General features: G+C 54.3%; 1 protein-coding gene across 8 annotated transcripts in view; it reads left to right on the forward strand.

Annotated features, from left to right (window-relative positions):
- The window catches only part of Septin9 (septin 9), a 163,488-nt gene extending 153,659 nt beyond the window's left edge, over positions 1-9,829 (forward strand). For all 8 annotated transcript variants that reach the window (XM_075990207.1, XM_075990208.1, XM_075990209.1 and 5 more), the window contains 7 exons: positions 213-294; positions 662-799; positions 2,478-2,595; positions 4,022-4,117; positions 4,312-4,408; positions 7,086-7,137; positions 8,034-9,829. In XM_075990207.1, coding sequence (XP_075846322.1) covers positions 213-294; positions 662-799; positions 2,478-2,595; positions 4,022-4,117; positions 4,312-4,408; positions 7,086-7,137; positions 8,034-8,169 — 719 coding nt within the window. In that variant the 3' untranslated portion in view covers positions 8,170-9,829. The remainder of the gene's footprint in view (positions 1-212; positions 295-661; positions 800-2,477; positions 2,596-4,021; positions 4,118-4,311; positions 4,409-7,085; positions 7,138-8,033) is intronic.
- Positions 9,830-12,435: the final 2,606 nt, after the last annotated feature.

Below are 12,435 nucleotides of genomic sequence, written 5' to 3' on the forward strand. Positions count from 1 at the left end.
ACCTTGCCCCCTCTGGGAACATTGAGACTCTGAGTAGGAACAGTCTGGGCCCCACCAGGCTGAGGCACCATCCAGACTTCTTTACTAGAGGTCGGTTTCTCCCTGGTATAACCTCGGCTGCCATCATAGCCCATCCTGGGACACCCAAGGCTGGTCAGGCAACCTGAGGGCTTGGGTGATTCCTCTGACGTAGGGTGCTGTGGTTTATGCAGATATTGAGGAGAAGGGGGTCCGGATGAAGCTGACGGTGATTGACACGCCAGGCTTCGGAGACCACATCAACAATGAAAACTGGTAGGTGACCTCGAAGAACCTTCCTTCAGGTGGAAAAGCTCCTGGAGCTTCAGGATCCCAGATACCACTTGTGCTCAGACACCCAGATAAGATCGCTCCAAACCCTAAAGCCACACCTTTAGGGTCTAACATTCCAGATCAAAATGGGGTCACCTGGGAATCACACCCTCCCACCCCAGGACAAAGATCAGCATGGGGAGTTTGGGCAGAACAGTCTAAGATAAGGCTGGCTTCTCTTCGCAACAGCCAACGGTTCCTGTGTGAAGTCAGATGGGTGTCAAGCCAGCTGTGGGTGGGGTCTTTGGGGGCTTAGAGAGGACACGCCCCCGCATGGGCACTGGCTCAGCTAACCCGGATCTCCATGCAGCTGGCAGCCTATTATGAAGTTCATCAATGACCAGTATGAGAAATACCTGCAGGAGGAGGTCAACATCAACAGGAAGAAGCGCATCCCTGACACGCGCGTCCACTGCTGCCTCTACTTCATCCCGGCCACTGGCCACTCGTACGTCCCATTCGGGGCCCTTGGTCTCGGTGGTGGGAGCCCCTGTGTCTAACACTGCTGCGGCTACATGCAGGATTCTGTCCGCCCAGCCCTTGGGCACAGCGAGGGGGCTGGGTGGGCATGGGACATGACACTGAGTTGGGGCTGTGTCGGCAGCCCTTATGTGGGTGTCTGTGTCCATAGAGGGTCTGTGACCTCTGCGCTGGGTGGCTCCCTGCCCATTCTGCCTTCTCTTTGTCCAGAAAGCTGAGGACTGAGTAGGCCCCAGTCTAGAATCTGGTAGACAGCCTCTGCGGATGGAATGAGACTCTCGGGCTCTGTGTGTGTGTGTGTGTGTGTGTGTGTGTGTGTGTAACCCTAGCAGTCACATGACCATCCATGCCTAGGGATAGCTCTTACCTCCTGGGCCCCTGAGGAACATGGCTGTGTGAGACACAGAAAACAGTGAATGTCCCCTGTCTTCTGTGCCACAACCTGTCCTTGCCAACAGTGCTCCCGGGGCATCTGAGGTGTGGGAGCACCAGGTGCCTTTCAGAGTCTTCCCTACCCCAGGGCAGGCGAACTCTGGCTGGTCTCAGTGACCAGGGTTCTTGACTCCCTGTGAATTGCATCTGTCCCCAGTACATAGGTTCCTCTCCCTGCTGGACACCCTTGTCACTTGTCCTGACTCTTTGTAGGCCGGTCCCTGTGGAGGCAGCCATGGCTCGTTGAGGGCTCCCAAGTTTGGTGCCTCCTGGCCACAGCTGCTGGAGGCTATATACTCTAGGCTGTTCCAGGCTCCTCCCAGGCTTAGACTTGGAGGGTATCTTTCATCTTGCACCCTGTCTAGATGGCATGGGGTTCGCTGGGGCCTGGTTGGAAAATGCAAATATGGGTGTCTGAGCTTGCCAATAGTGACCATCTCTTGTGGGGCCAACAAGAGCCCATTCATGGCAGGGGGTGCCATAGGCCTCCTCACCTAGGGCTGGCTCATTTGGGGTTCTGCAGCTTCTCTAAGCACAACCTGGGGCAAGGCCAAGATGATAGCAGGAGACAGGACTGACGTGGCTTCAGTAGGGAGAGCCGAGGGTGCTTCCCCAGTGATGACCCTCTGGGCTAGGGTCCCAGCTGGGCACCTCGCCTAGTTTTCTTCCCCTGACACTCAGTCCCCGTGGACAGCAGTGGCTTCTAGCCATCTTTGCTCAGACTTCTGCCTGCAGCTTCACTTCCCACAGGCTGTCTGGGCCAGACAATACTGCTATGGAGAAAACGCAGTTTCAACAGGAAAATGATGCCCACTCTGGGTTCTGCCAGCCGCCTCCCCGCAGCCTCCTCCCTGCTCCTGTATCAGACCCTGGCTCTCTGGAGCCAAGCTGAGCTGGGGAACAGTCAGCCTGTCCCAGGGCCCATAGCTTCTGGACACCGTCTCCCCTTCTCCCTGACACTGGGAGCCCTAAGGCATGATTGTGAGCCAAGTCACTCTTTGGGCAGAGTCCAGGGCCAGTTGGGCTCTGACAGTGGCGGATGAGGGGACTTAGAGCCAGCTTGGCTCCAGCTTTCCAACCTCAACTCAATAGGGGAAGTGTTCACCCTGCACCCTTCCAGACCCCAACCGTGCCCCTCTACCGATGTGGCCTCCACTGTGATCCCCGAGACAGGGGACCCCAAAGCTGCGTCTCATTTTACTGTTCTGTCTCAGGCTTAGACCCCTGGACATTGAATTCATGAAGCGCCTGAGCAAGGTGGTCAACATCGTCCCAGTCATCGCCAAGGCTGACACACTGACCCTGGAGGAGAGGGTCTACTTCAAACAACGGGTAGGATGCACAGCCTCTACTCAGCCCCCTCTCCCTCAAGGACTGCCTGGACACATGATAGGGCCAACAGGGGACTATCCAGCTCAGGGGATACGTGATAGAGTCACCCTTCAGCCCTTTACAGTGTGTGTTCAGCCTTGGGGGACCCCCAGCCTGGGTGGCTGCCTGGCACTCCCATTTCCAGCAGCCTCAGGTTTTGGAGTAGACTAAGGAGAGGCAAATGTCTGGGGGCTGTCGGACCCAGCACACTTGGGTTTTATCAGGTGGGAAGGAAAACCAAAAGGGCAAGTTTACCTCAGTGGCTCCCTCCCTCTCTGCCATGGTCGAAGCCACCACTGGCTGGGTGACAGGGGTGCCCCTGTGGGCATCTGCAGTGTGACGAGTCCTGGGCCATACTTCAGAACCTCCTGGCAGCTCCAGCCTTAAATCCAATTCCAGAGGCTCCCAGGGCCTCCATTCCCGGTCATGTGTCAGGGATTTTCCCAGCATGCATAGGGGAGGGTAGTCAGACAGGGATGCTCTGCTGGAGACTAGAAGGCTCTCCAGTGTATGAGAGCCTGGATCTTCTTGGGCAAATGAGACAGCTGTGTCCTGGGATGTCCTCTGTCGACGGCCACCCACTTGGGTTGTCATGAATGTGGGAAGCATCTCAGCAGGCAGGTACCCCCTGAGCTGCAGGAGGGGACCATGCTGGTCCTTAGAGGGTTCTAGGAAAGAGGACTCAGCAACCCTGAGGTTTGTTTGTTTGTTTTCCGGGGTTGGGTGGAAGAGTGACGAGCTACACAGGAAACATGGGGAGAGATTTTCAGGACAGAGATTGCAGGGCCCCTTGGCCAGGCGAGTCCCTTCTTGATACAGAGGCACCAGGACTGGAGAGTCTGGCCGAGATGCAGCTCGGTTGGCAGAGAGCTTGCCTAGCAGAGAGAAGGTTCATGGCCCTAGCTTCAGCACCACATAAAACTGGGCATGGTGGCACAAACCTGTAACACCCACACTTGGCAGGTAGAGGTAGGAGGCTCAGGAGTTCAAGATCATCCCTGATTCCACAGCCAGTTCGAGGACAGCCTGAGCTGGAGACTTTGTCTCCCAAAGGGGTGAGTGTGGGACTGGAGAGATGGCTCAGGGGTTAAGAGCACTTGCTGCTCTTGTAGAGGACCTGGGTTCTATTCCCGGCACTCACACGGCAGCTCACAACCAGTTCCAGGGGATTCAACGTGCCCTCTTCTGGCCTCTATGGACAGTAGGCATGCATGTGGTGTGTGTGCATACACACAGGCAAAACACTGAAATAAAAATAAAACGAATCTTTTTAGGAAATTAGATGTTTTCAGTGCAGGGCCACTCCGAGCTAGCCTCTGTAGGGTTCATGACTCAGGCACCTGGTGGCTGATAGCCTGATTCAGGACCACACCCCTGTGCTCCCCAGATTATGGCAGACCTACTCTCCAATGGCATTGATGTGTACCCCCAGAAGGAGTTTGATGAGGATTCAGAGGACCGACTGGTGAATGAGAAGTTCCGGGTGAGCTGGTCAACGGGATGCTGGGGGTGGGGGCAGCGGTGGGATGGCTTTAAACCATGGGGGCGTAGCCTCCGAGCTGGAAAAGGATGGGGGTCCATACGTCCACCCCTGGTCCTCTCCAGCCAAGGCCTGCAGTTCTCCAGGTTCAGATCCGGGGGTCACGTGATTAACACAGTCTTCCACCTCTCCTCCAGGAGATGATCCCGTTTGCCGTGGTGGGCAGCGACCACGAGTATCAAGTCAATGGCAAGAGGATCCTGGGAAGGAAGACCAAGTGGGGGACCATTGAAGGTACTGGCTGCTGTGCTGCCCGTGTGCTGACCTGTAGTTTAGCTTGGGCCGTCATCCACTGCACCGTGGGTCTCTGCTTCTTCTTGTCTTGTAAGGACAATGGCTGTGAGGTGCACTTGAGTTCCTTGAATGTAACTACTTTGTCATAGACTTAGTCACTCTGTCCCAAGTACTGAGGGCTAGGACTCTGGTCTTCTCTGGGGTCCAGGTCAGCACCTTGGTGGGACGGTCCCATGGTCTTTCTTTGCCTTTCTTTCGGCTCTTCCATCCTCGTTAGAAAGGACAGAGCTGCCTGGAAGATGAAAACCCAGTTTGTTCCTTGTGACCGGTGGAGTCAAAAGGCCCCACAGAGGAGGGAAAGCTGAGGCTTTGTGAGCTGGGGTGAGCCTCGGTCTGCACACTTTATCAGTGAGGGATACGTCCTATGGCCTAGTTGACGGCCTAGGTGACATAAAAATGTTCCAGATGGTTAGGGCTCTTCTTTTGGTTGGTTTTGGGCTCTCTCTGTAGGTCACAGAGTTCTGCCTTGCTGGGATGTCCACACCGCACCAGGCCGGCCGGAGCTCTTTGGGGAGTTAGTTTCTCTAAGAATCCTGTAATAGTGTTTCCTGGCTCTGGGCATGGAGGCACCCAGCTCAGGACTGCCTCCCACCCTTTAGTGGATTATCATTTAACCCTTTCAGCTCTCTGGGTCCCTTTCTTCACTCTCTGTGCTGATAGGAATTAAAATTAGCCTTCCTAACGCTGTGACTCTTCAACACAGTTCCTCACGTTGTGGTGACCCCGACCATACAATTATCTTCATAACTAACTTTGCTACTGTTATGAATCATAATGTAAATATCTGTGTCTCCTGGTGGTCTTGGGTGACCCCTGTGAAAGGGTCATTGGACCACCAAAGGTTTGTGAGCCCACAGGTTGAGAACCACTGAATTAGAGGGACAAGCTCCATGGGCTGAGGGCTTGGCTAGCACTGAGTTCCATCTCTGCACCGCATGAGTCAGGTTTGCTGGTCCCCACCTGGGATCTTAGCATTTGAGAAGCGGAGGCAGGAGGATCAGGGATTCGATATCATCTGTCCTACAGCGAGGGCAAGGGAGGGCAAGGGAGAAAAAGTGCAGCCTTGCGCTGGAGCCCCTAGAGTTAGGAGTTGTTACCTGGTCTTACTGAGGTGAGGCATTGAAGAGAACCCGTCTGCCCTTCCTGCCCACCGCCCTCGCCCCGTTCCTTTGTATACTGTGCCCTCCATGTGAGTCTGCCAGGTAGGGTGCCACGGGGATATTTTCCAAATATGCCCTGGGTATTTTATGTGATTATGGCCTTCTGTAGCACACTCCCCCCCCCCCCCATGCACACACAGACAATGCCACAGAGGTGACCCTAGGGCTACGTTATTCCTCAGCTCCCTTTCCCTCAGTCCCTCCTTCCTGTCTTTGCTCATCCTCCCTGCATCTTTCCACAAATAATGCAAGGCATGGTTGGCATGAGGAAAGTATAGGGTAAGATCCCCTGGGGATCTGAGAACGGTATTGGCTATTGGCACATCTCTTCTGTCCCCTGGTGGTCAGTGTGGGTACTGCAGACACCCAATATGAAATCAGGAAGTTAGCCAGGTTAGATGACTGCCCACAGCTGAGGGTCCACGTGGCCTGTGTGAACCTGTAAAGCTGCTCCCCCCGGTGGTGGCTCCCACATGCAGCAGCCTTCCTGTGAGGACCTCTGGGGACTTATCAGAACATGGTGAGTTAATCACTGAACAGGCCGTATCCAACTGTGCCCACTCCTTACCCCCTCCTTGGTGTACACCATCCAAAGTGCCTGTTACATCCTTGGAAGCTGGCCAGACTGCTGCCTGAGGACGGAAAGTTGCTTGTTCCTTGAGCATAATGTATCCGACAGCCTCACAAAGTCAAATTACACCGCCATTGGCGCATTTGGTCCTTTTGTGCCCCCCAAGGCATGAACCAGGCCATTCTCCCACTTAAATTTCTTTTTACATCTATTTACTAATGTGCTTGTTTTATTGGGGGACACTGTATCATGTACATTGTCTTGTACACGCCAGAACACACATGTGGAGGTCAGAGGACAACTGGCAAGAGTCGGTTCTCTCCTTCTACCCTGTGGTTCTGGGAGTCAAGTTCAGGTGTTGGGCTTGGCAGCGAATGCCCGTATCCGCTGAGCCATTAACTCATTTTATTGGGAAACTGGGTCAGAGAAGCCAAGATTCACCCAGGCCTGGAGTGTAAGGAATGATGGGTTTACTTTGGCTCACAGTTCCGGGGTGCAGCCTGTCAGGATTGGGGAGTCATGGTAACTTGACAAGAGGCATTTGATCACCTGGTACACACAGTCAGGAAGCAGCCATGAATGACTGTGGGAACTTCGCTCAGTTTCTCCTTTCATTCAGCCAGAAAGCCCCAGCCTGTGGGATGCTGCTGCCCACATTCAGGGCAGGTCGTCCCTCAGCTGAACCTCTCTGGATGCACCCTTATAGAAATGCTAGAGGTGTGTCTCCCAGGCAACTCCAGAACTAGCTGGGTAACTGTCAGTCACAGGTCCCTTTTCTTCCCCTGCCCACTTTTGGGTGGGACTTTCTGGAGGCTGTTGCCATTACTGGATAGGAGAGGAGAAACTTCCTCCTCAAAAGACATTGAGCATCTTCTCTTTCCCTCAGTTGAGAATACCACTCACTGTGAATTCGCCTACCTGCGGGATCTCCTCATTAGGTAAGTCAACCATCAGCTCTGAGGGCCCCTTGCAAGGACCAGATCTGGGGTTTGGTATTGGTAGACGGGTGGGCAGAGGCCCCACCCTGCTGGCAGCTGCATATTGTCAGCCCTGCCCTCAGGGACCCATTGCCTAAAGCAGAAAACAAAGCAAAACCCTCTTGGGAATGAATGAAGAAAAGGGGTTCTTCCTGGCCTTATGAGGTCACCAGGATAGAGGGGGCTGAATTCTGGCGCCCTGTGGTCTAAGCCTGCTGGGTTCAGCTATAGATACTAAGGGCACAGCCTGGGCTATATATGTCTTAAAACCTACAAAAGAAAAATATCATAATGAAAGCTATTATTTTGTATAATTAAAATATATCAGTAGGGAAAAATAAGATGCAGAACAAGGGACCTGAGGTGGGGGTTCCAAGAACAAGCCTTACCACTTTTGGGACTCCTTGCCAACTTCCCTTTCCAAAGTAAAGGGGAGTGGTAGAGCTTGCCTGCCAGGCACACCTACAAAAGAAACTAGAAAAAAAAAAAGCTCCGGATGGCAGGGTGACAGCTCTGGGGACTGTGGTCACCTGCTGCCTCCTGCTGGCCACAGCCTGAATTTCTGTCTTGGACCACAAATACCGGAGTCCTGCCCACTGGTGGGGACCTTGGGACCTTTCAAGTTTGTGCTCAGCTTCTCCCTGACTAGCCACAGCATAGGCACAGAGAAGAGGAGGCATAGGTTAGGTTAGAATGACAGGCCCCAGAGGGTCTGGAGTCACCGGAGAGCAGGCTCTGCCTGGTCCTGCAGTGCGTACTCCGCCAGCCTGCACCCTCGAAGGGCCGGGAGAAGGAGAGGTGGTTGTGACCCCAGGCAGGCTAAGTGCTCACCCCTATGCTGGCCGCGTTCCCTGCAGGACACACATGCAGAACATTAAGGACATCACCAGCAGCATCCACTTCGAAGCCTACCGTGTGAAACGCCTCAACGAGGGCAACAGCGCCATGGCCAACGGGGTCGAGGAGAAGGAGCCGGAAGCCCAGGAGATGTAGACGCCATCCCGCCCCTGGACCCCACCCCCAAATCTTCTCATCCTCCCTGGCCCACCCACCTACCCTGTCTTATTTTATATAATTGTCTCCTTTTGTCACCCGCCTCCTTCTCTTTCCATGCGCTACCCAGTAACAAGAGAGGGCTTATCTCCCAACTGTGCTCTTATTGGCTGCAGCAGGAGGGTGGGCGGGACTACGGCCTGAGCTTGCCTCCGTGCCCCATTCTCTCGGCGCTGGGAAGGCTAGAACCAGCTCAGCTTCTGAGGGCTTAGAAGATCTGTGTGTCCATCCCCACTCTGAGTTTTGAGCTGACGTCCGTGGGGAACGGGTCCTAGGGGTTGCGGAGGAGCCCATTAAGCCACAAGTTCCCATGGCCACAGCCTCAGAAGCAGGCTGCACCAGGGGAGGATGAGTAGCCAGGTCGTCCTGGAGCAGCCCCTCCCTCAGCTGCCTGCTCCCCACGGAAACTAGAGACACCCACAACCAAAGTTGCCAATCTCTTAGACATAGTGACAACCGTGGCCCTTCTCCCTCAAGCTTGTCCCAGAGCAGAAAGTGCCTTGATCCACAAGAGCCAGTCACCTCTTCCCAGTTGTCCCTTTGAGTGAAAAGCGAGGACATGCTGGAGAGAGGGAGTTCTTTTCTCCCTCCCCTTGATCTCCCCACCCCCGCCCCGCCCCGCCCCGCCCCGCCCCGTGCTGTAGACTCTGCTGAGGCACCGGGCTCTAATTATCAAACCGAAACCTGAACGATGCGCCCCGTCCCCACTCCCAATCTTAGAAAAGTCAACCCCGACCCAAGGAGCTGAGGGAGGGAGCCTCAGAAGAGGACCAGGGAAGGTCTGTTTGGCCCTGGGTTTGGCTCTGGTTACATTGTTACCCAGTTGCCTCGCCCCCCCCCCCACATACTGCCCAGGCTCAAACCTTGATTCAGTGACCGCTGGGTGGGAACCGGGAAAATCTGACCATTTTGCTGTCCATATGTGCCTAACCCTGTGTCCCCGAACCCATTGGAATACCCCCGCGGACTTCAGAGCACAGGGCAAGACTTCATGCAAAGCCAGGCTCCCTCGTCTTCTCTCCGAGGGAACCGTTAGGGACCAGCCATGCACAGCTGACCAAAGCCATGCCCTTTCTGCTTGCCCGCCATCCTTGTCCTGTCCCTGGGAGGAGTTTGGTGGGTGTAGACAGGTTGGACCCGCTTGGGGAAGGCACCTCCATAGACCCCGGGCTAGCTTCTTGCGGCCTAGAAGTGCGGTGGGAGGGGTGGGGTGCAGACAGATGAGGGGTGCTCTTTGTTCCCTGTATTGAGCGTCTACTCCCCCACCCAAACGTGGAAGGCCCCCTCATCGAACCCTGCAGCCGAACAGTTCGCATGCCAGCTTGCCAAGTTCTTTTGCCAAAATCAGGACTTTGAAGGAAATCTCCAGCATGCTGGACCCAGGGCACCTTGGCCTTCCCCAGCTCCAGTGTCCCTGGGGACTTAGCAGCAGCCCAGTGCCACCAGGGTGACATCGTGCCTCTGTAACCAGCCACTGAAAACTGTTCGTCTCACCAGGCTGCTCCATGTGGCCTTTCACTGGGGGCCTCCAGTGAGGGGGGGTGGTCTCTTTTTGTATAAATAACAAAGTGTTGAAATAAATGTTTCAAATACAAACTGGTTCATTCGGGAGTGGCAATGGGTTCTCTTGCCTCAGGTTTGTCCCGTCCATTAACAGGTGGATGGATGCTCCTTCCGGAAGAGATGGGCTATGTGGGACCCCAAATTCAAACCTGCAGAATCAGTGGCTCAGTGGTGACAAGAGCTCTCCCAGAAGACTCAGTTAACACCCATTCAGGTGATTCACAACCGCCTATAACCCAGCCCCAGAGGGATCTGGCGCCCTCTCCTGGCCTCTGATGGTACCCGTACACATGTGGCAGACACACAGACCCCATATACACATGAACACAAATCTAAATGTTATGTCAGGCCCTAGGAACAATAATGTTATTTGAAGAGCACTAAACGATTTGTGGTTCTAGTTGGGGGCCTGGTTGAAACAATTGGGATGGCAAGAGGGGAGGAACCATGGTCCCAGCCCCTGTGTGTGTGTGTGTGTGCGTGCGTGTGTGCACGTGTGCATGCGCACACTCTAATGTCCTGCAGCTCCTGGGACAAATGACCACAAATGAGGCCACCTAGAACAAAGAAGTCTACATTCCTGTAGTTCTGGAAGCCCCTAACTAAGTGCTATGACCCTGCTCCATCCACCGTCTTGAGGATAGAGTCCTCTGCCTTTACCTGTTCCTGGAGACTGCCTTGCTCCAGGCTCTGTCTCTGTCTTCACATACTCCTTCTTGTATGTCTTGAGGGATGCTCTCCTCAGATGGAGGGGCACTTCGGCCAAGGGTAGTCTCACCTGGATCTTTAATTATATCTCTAAAGATCATGTTTCCAAATAAGGCTTCAGACTAAGGTTCTGCACAGATGGGAATTTGGGGCAATGCACGGATGACCTCACCAATCCCCTTCCTACATCTTGGGGTTCCCAGAGCTACAGGGGCAGCATGAGGAGAACCTGAGACTCACTTGCCTCCACCCAGCCGATGGTCTAAGGAGTGACTCCCCCTCTCTGCCTGCCTGCACTCTTTGAAGGTCCCCGAAGACAAATGGGTTTCATTGGTGGTGAGCTGATGATCAGTGGCCTTGTGGGCTCTTTAGGTCAAGGATTCCGAGTTGTGGGTTTGACTGTTGATGGTACTGGTGGGAGGAGGGTCAGACCCATGGAGCCAGCCTGCTGTGTTCCCCAGTTCTAAGCCTTGGCAGGTGCTCCCCCACCTTGAATTTCTCTTTCCTCAGCTGAACTGTCCCCATGTTCATCCGCATTGTCCCCCAGCCACAGACAGATGCAGGCAGTTGTCAGTTCAGTAATTTGACTGGTTACCAGCCCAGCCCAGATGTGTCCCCAGCCAATGATGGGGGGACCCTCACCTCTCACTCAAAAAAAAGCAGATATTCCATGTAGGACCAGAGTGGCCAGTCATTCCCATCTGCCCAGGAGCATGGGCTTTCTTGCGCCTCCCACCAACAAACAGCCAGCAAGCCCCGCTCTCTACAGTGCTGGGGTTACAGGCGTGCAAAGGGAAAAAATTGAAATGTAGGTTTTGGGGATCTACGCTCAGGTCCCCAGGCTCATGCAGTGAGTTCTCTTGGCCACTGAGCCATCTCTCCAGCCCTGAATGTGCCTCTCCATGAGACTGTCAATGCTAGAACTGGAGGTGGAGGGAAGGTCGGACAGAAGAGCAAGGTAGCTTCATGGCGTTGGGACCCCAATGCATCAGATCTTCTTCCTGCCTGTCCGGCCCCAGCCTCACATGGAGCCAGCACAAATGGCTCCTGGAGCAGCAGTGTGGTCCAGGATGAACTGTCACCAAGACACGGAGGCCCTGCAGCACGCCCTGCTCATGCTGGCTTAGGCTTCTATGAAAGCTGGGGTGTCCTAGAGGATCTATGAATGCCAGGTGTCCCTTTCTCTACCCCAGGTCTCGGGGCCTGAAGGCAGAAAACAGATGGGCAGCCTCTGGGGAGCCCCTGGAGGGAGGCCTACCCAGAGCACCTGGATCAGGCCAGAGAGCCCAAAGAGCCCATTCAGAGTGGGCCCTGTTTGGGTGGCTTTGGGATTTTTGTTTGTGGGTATCTTCTCTCTTTTTTTCTTTTCTTTTCTTCTTTTATTTTAATTTGAGACGGGGGCTCTCGTTGGCTTAGAGCTTCCAAAATAGGCCGGTCTGGTCAGGTCAGTGAGCCCTCCATGCTGGGCTTTACCTGGTTCTGAAGAGCCAAGCCCAGGGCCTCCTGCTCACATAGCAAGCATTTTACCAATGGAGCTGGCCTCTCCCTGCGCTTAAAATATATCTATTTGTTTGTTTATTTAACGTGTCTGTGAACCAGGTGTGTGCCTGGCGCCGAAGGAGGCCAGAAGAGGGTGTGGGATCCCTTAGGACTGGAAGTTACAGACTGCCATGTGGGTGCTGAGACTGGAAATCGGACTTGAATTCTCTGGAAGAGAAGTCAATGCTCTTAACCATTGAGCCATCTCTCTAGGTCTCTACTCAGTTTTAAACACCGTTCTCAATATGAAAAATACCAGGGAAAAAATTACACACTAGAGAAAATACTCCCGTTCACATCCAGTGATGCTGCCTAGCTCTGATGCTGGGGCATGGGTTCAAGCTATAGGGAAGATGGGGGCATTTCCGGCATTTGAGAGGCTGAGGCGAGAGTGTC

Source organism: Microtus pennsylvanicus, chromosome 11, assembly GCF_037038515.1.
Source record: "Microtus pennsylvanicus isolate mMicPen1 chromosome 11, mMicPen1.hap1, whole genome shotgun sequence".
In the NCBI taxonomy this organism is placed as follows: domain Eukaryota; kingdom Metazoa; phylum Chordata; class Mammalia; order Rodentia; family Cricetidae; genus Microtus; species Microtus pennsylvanicus.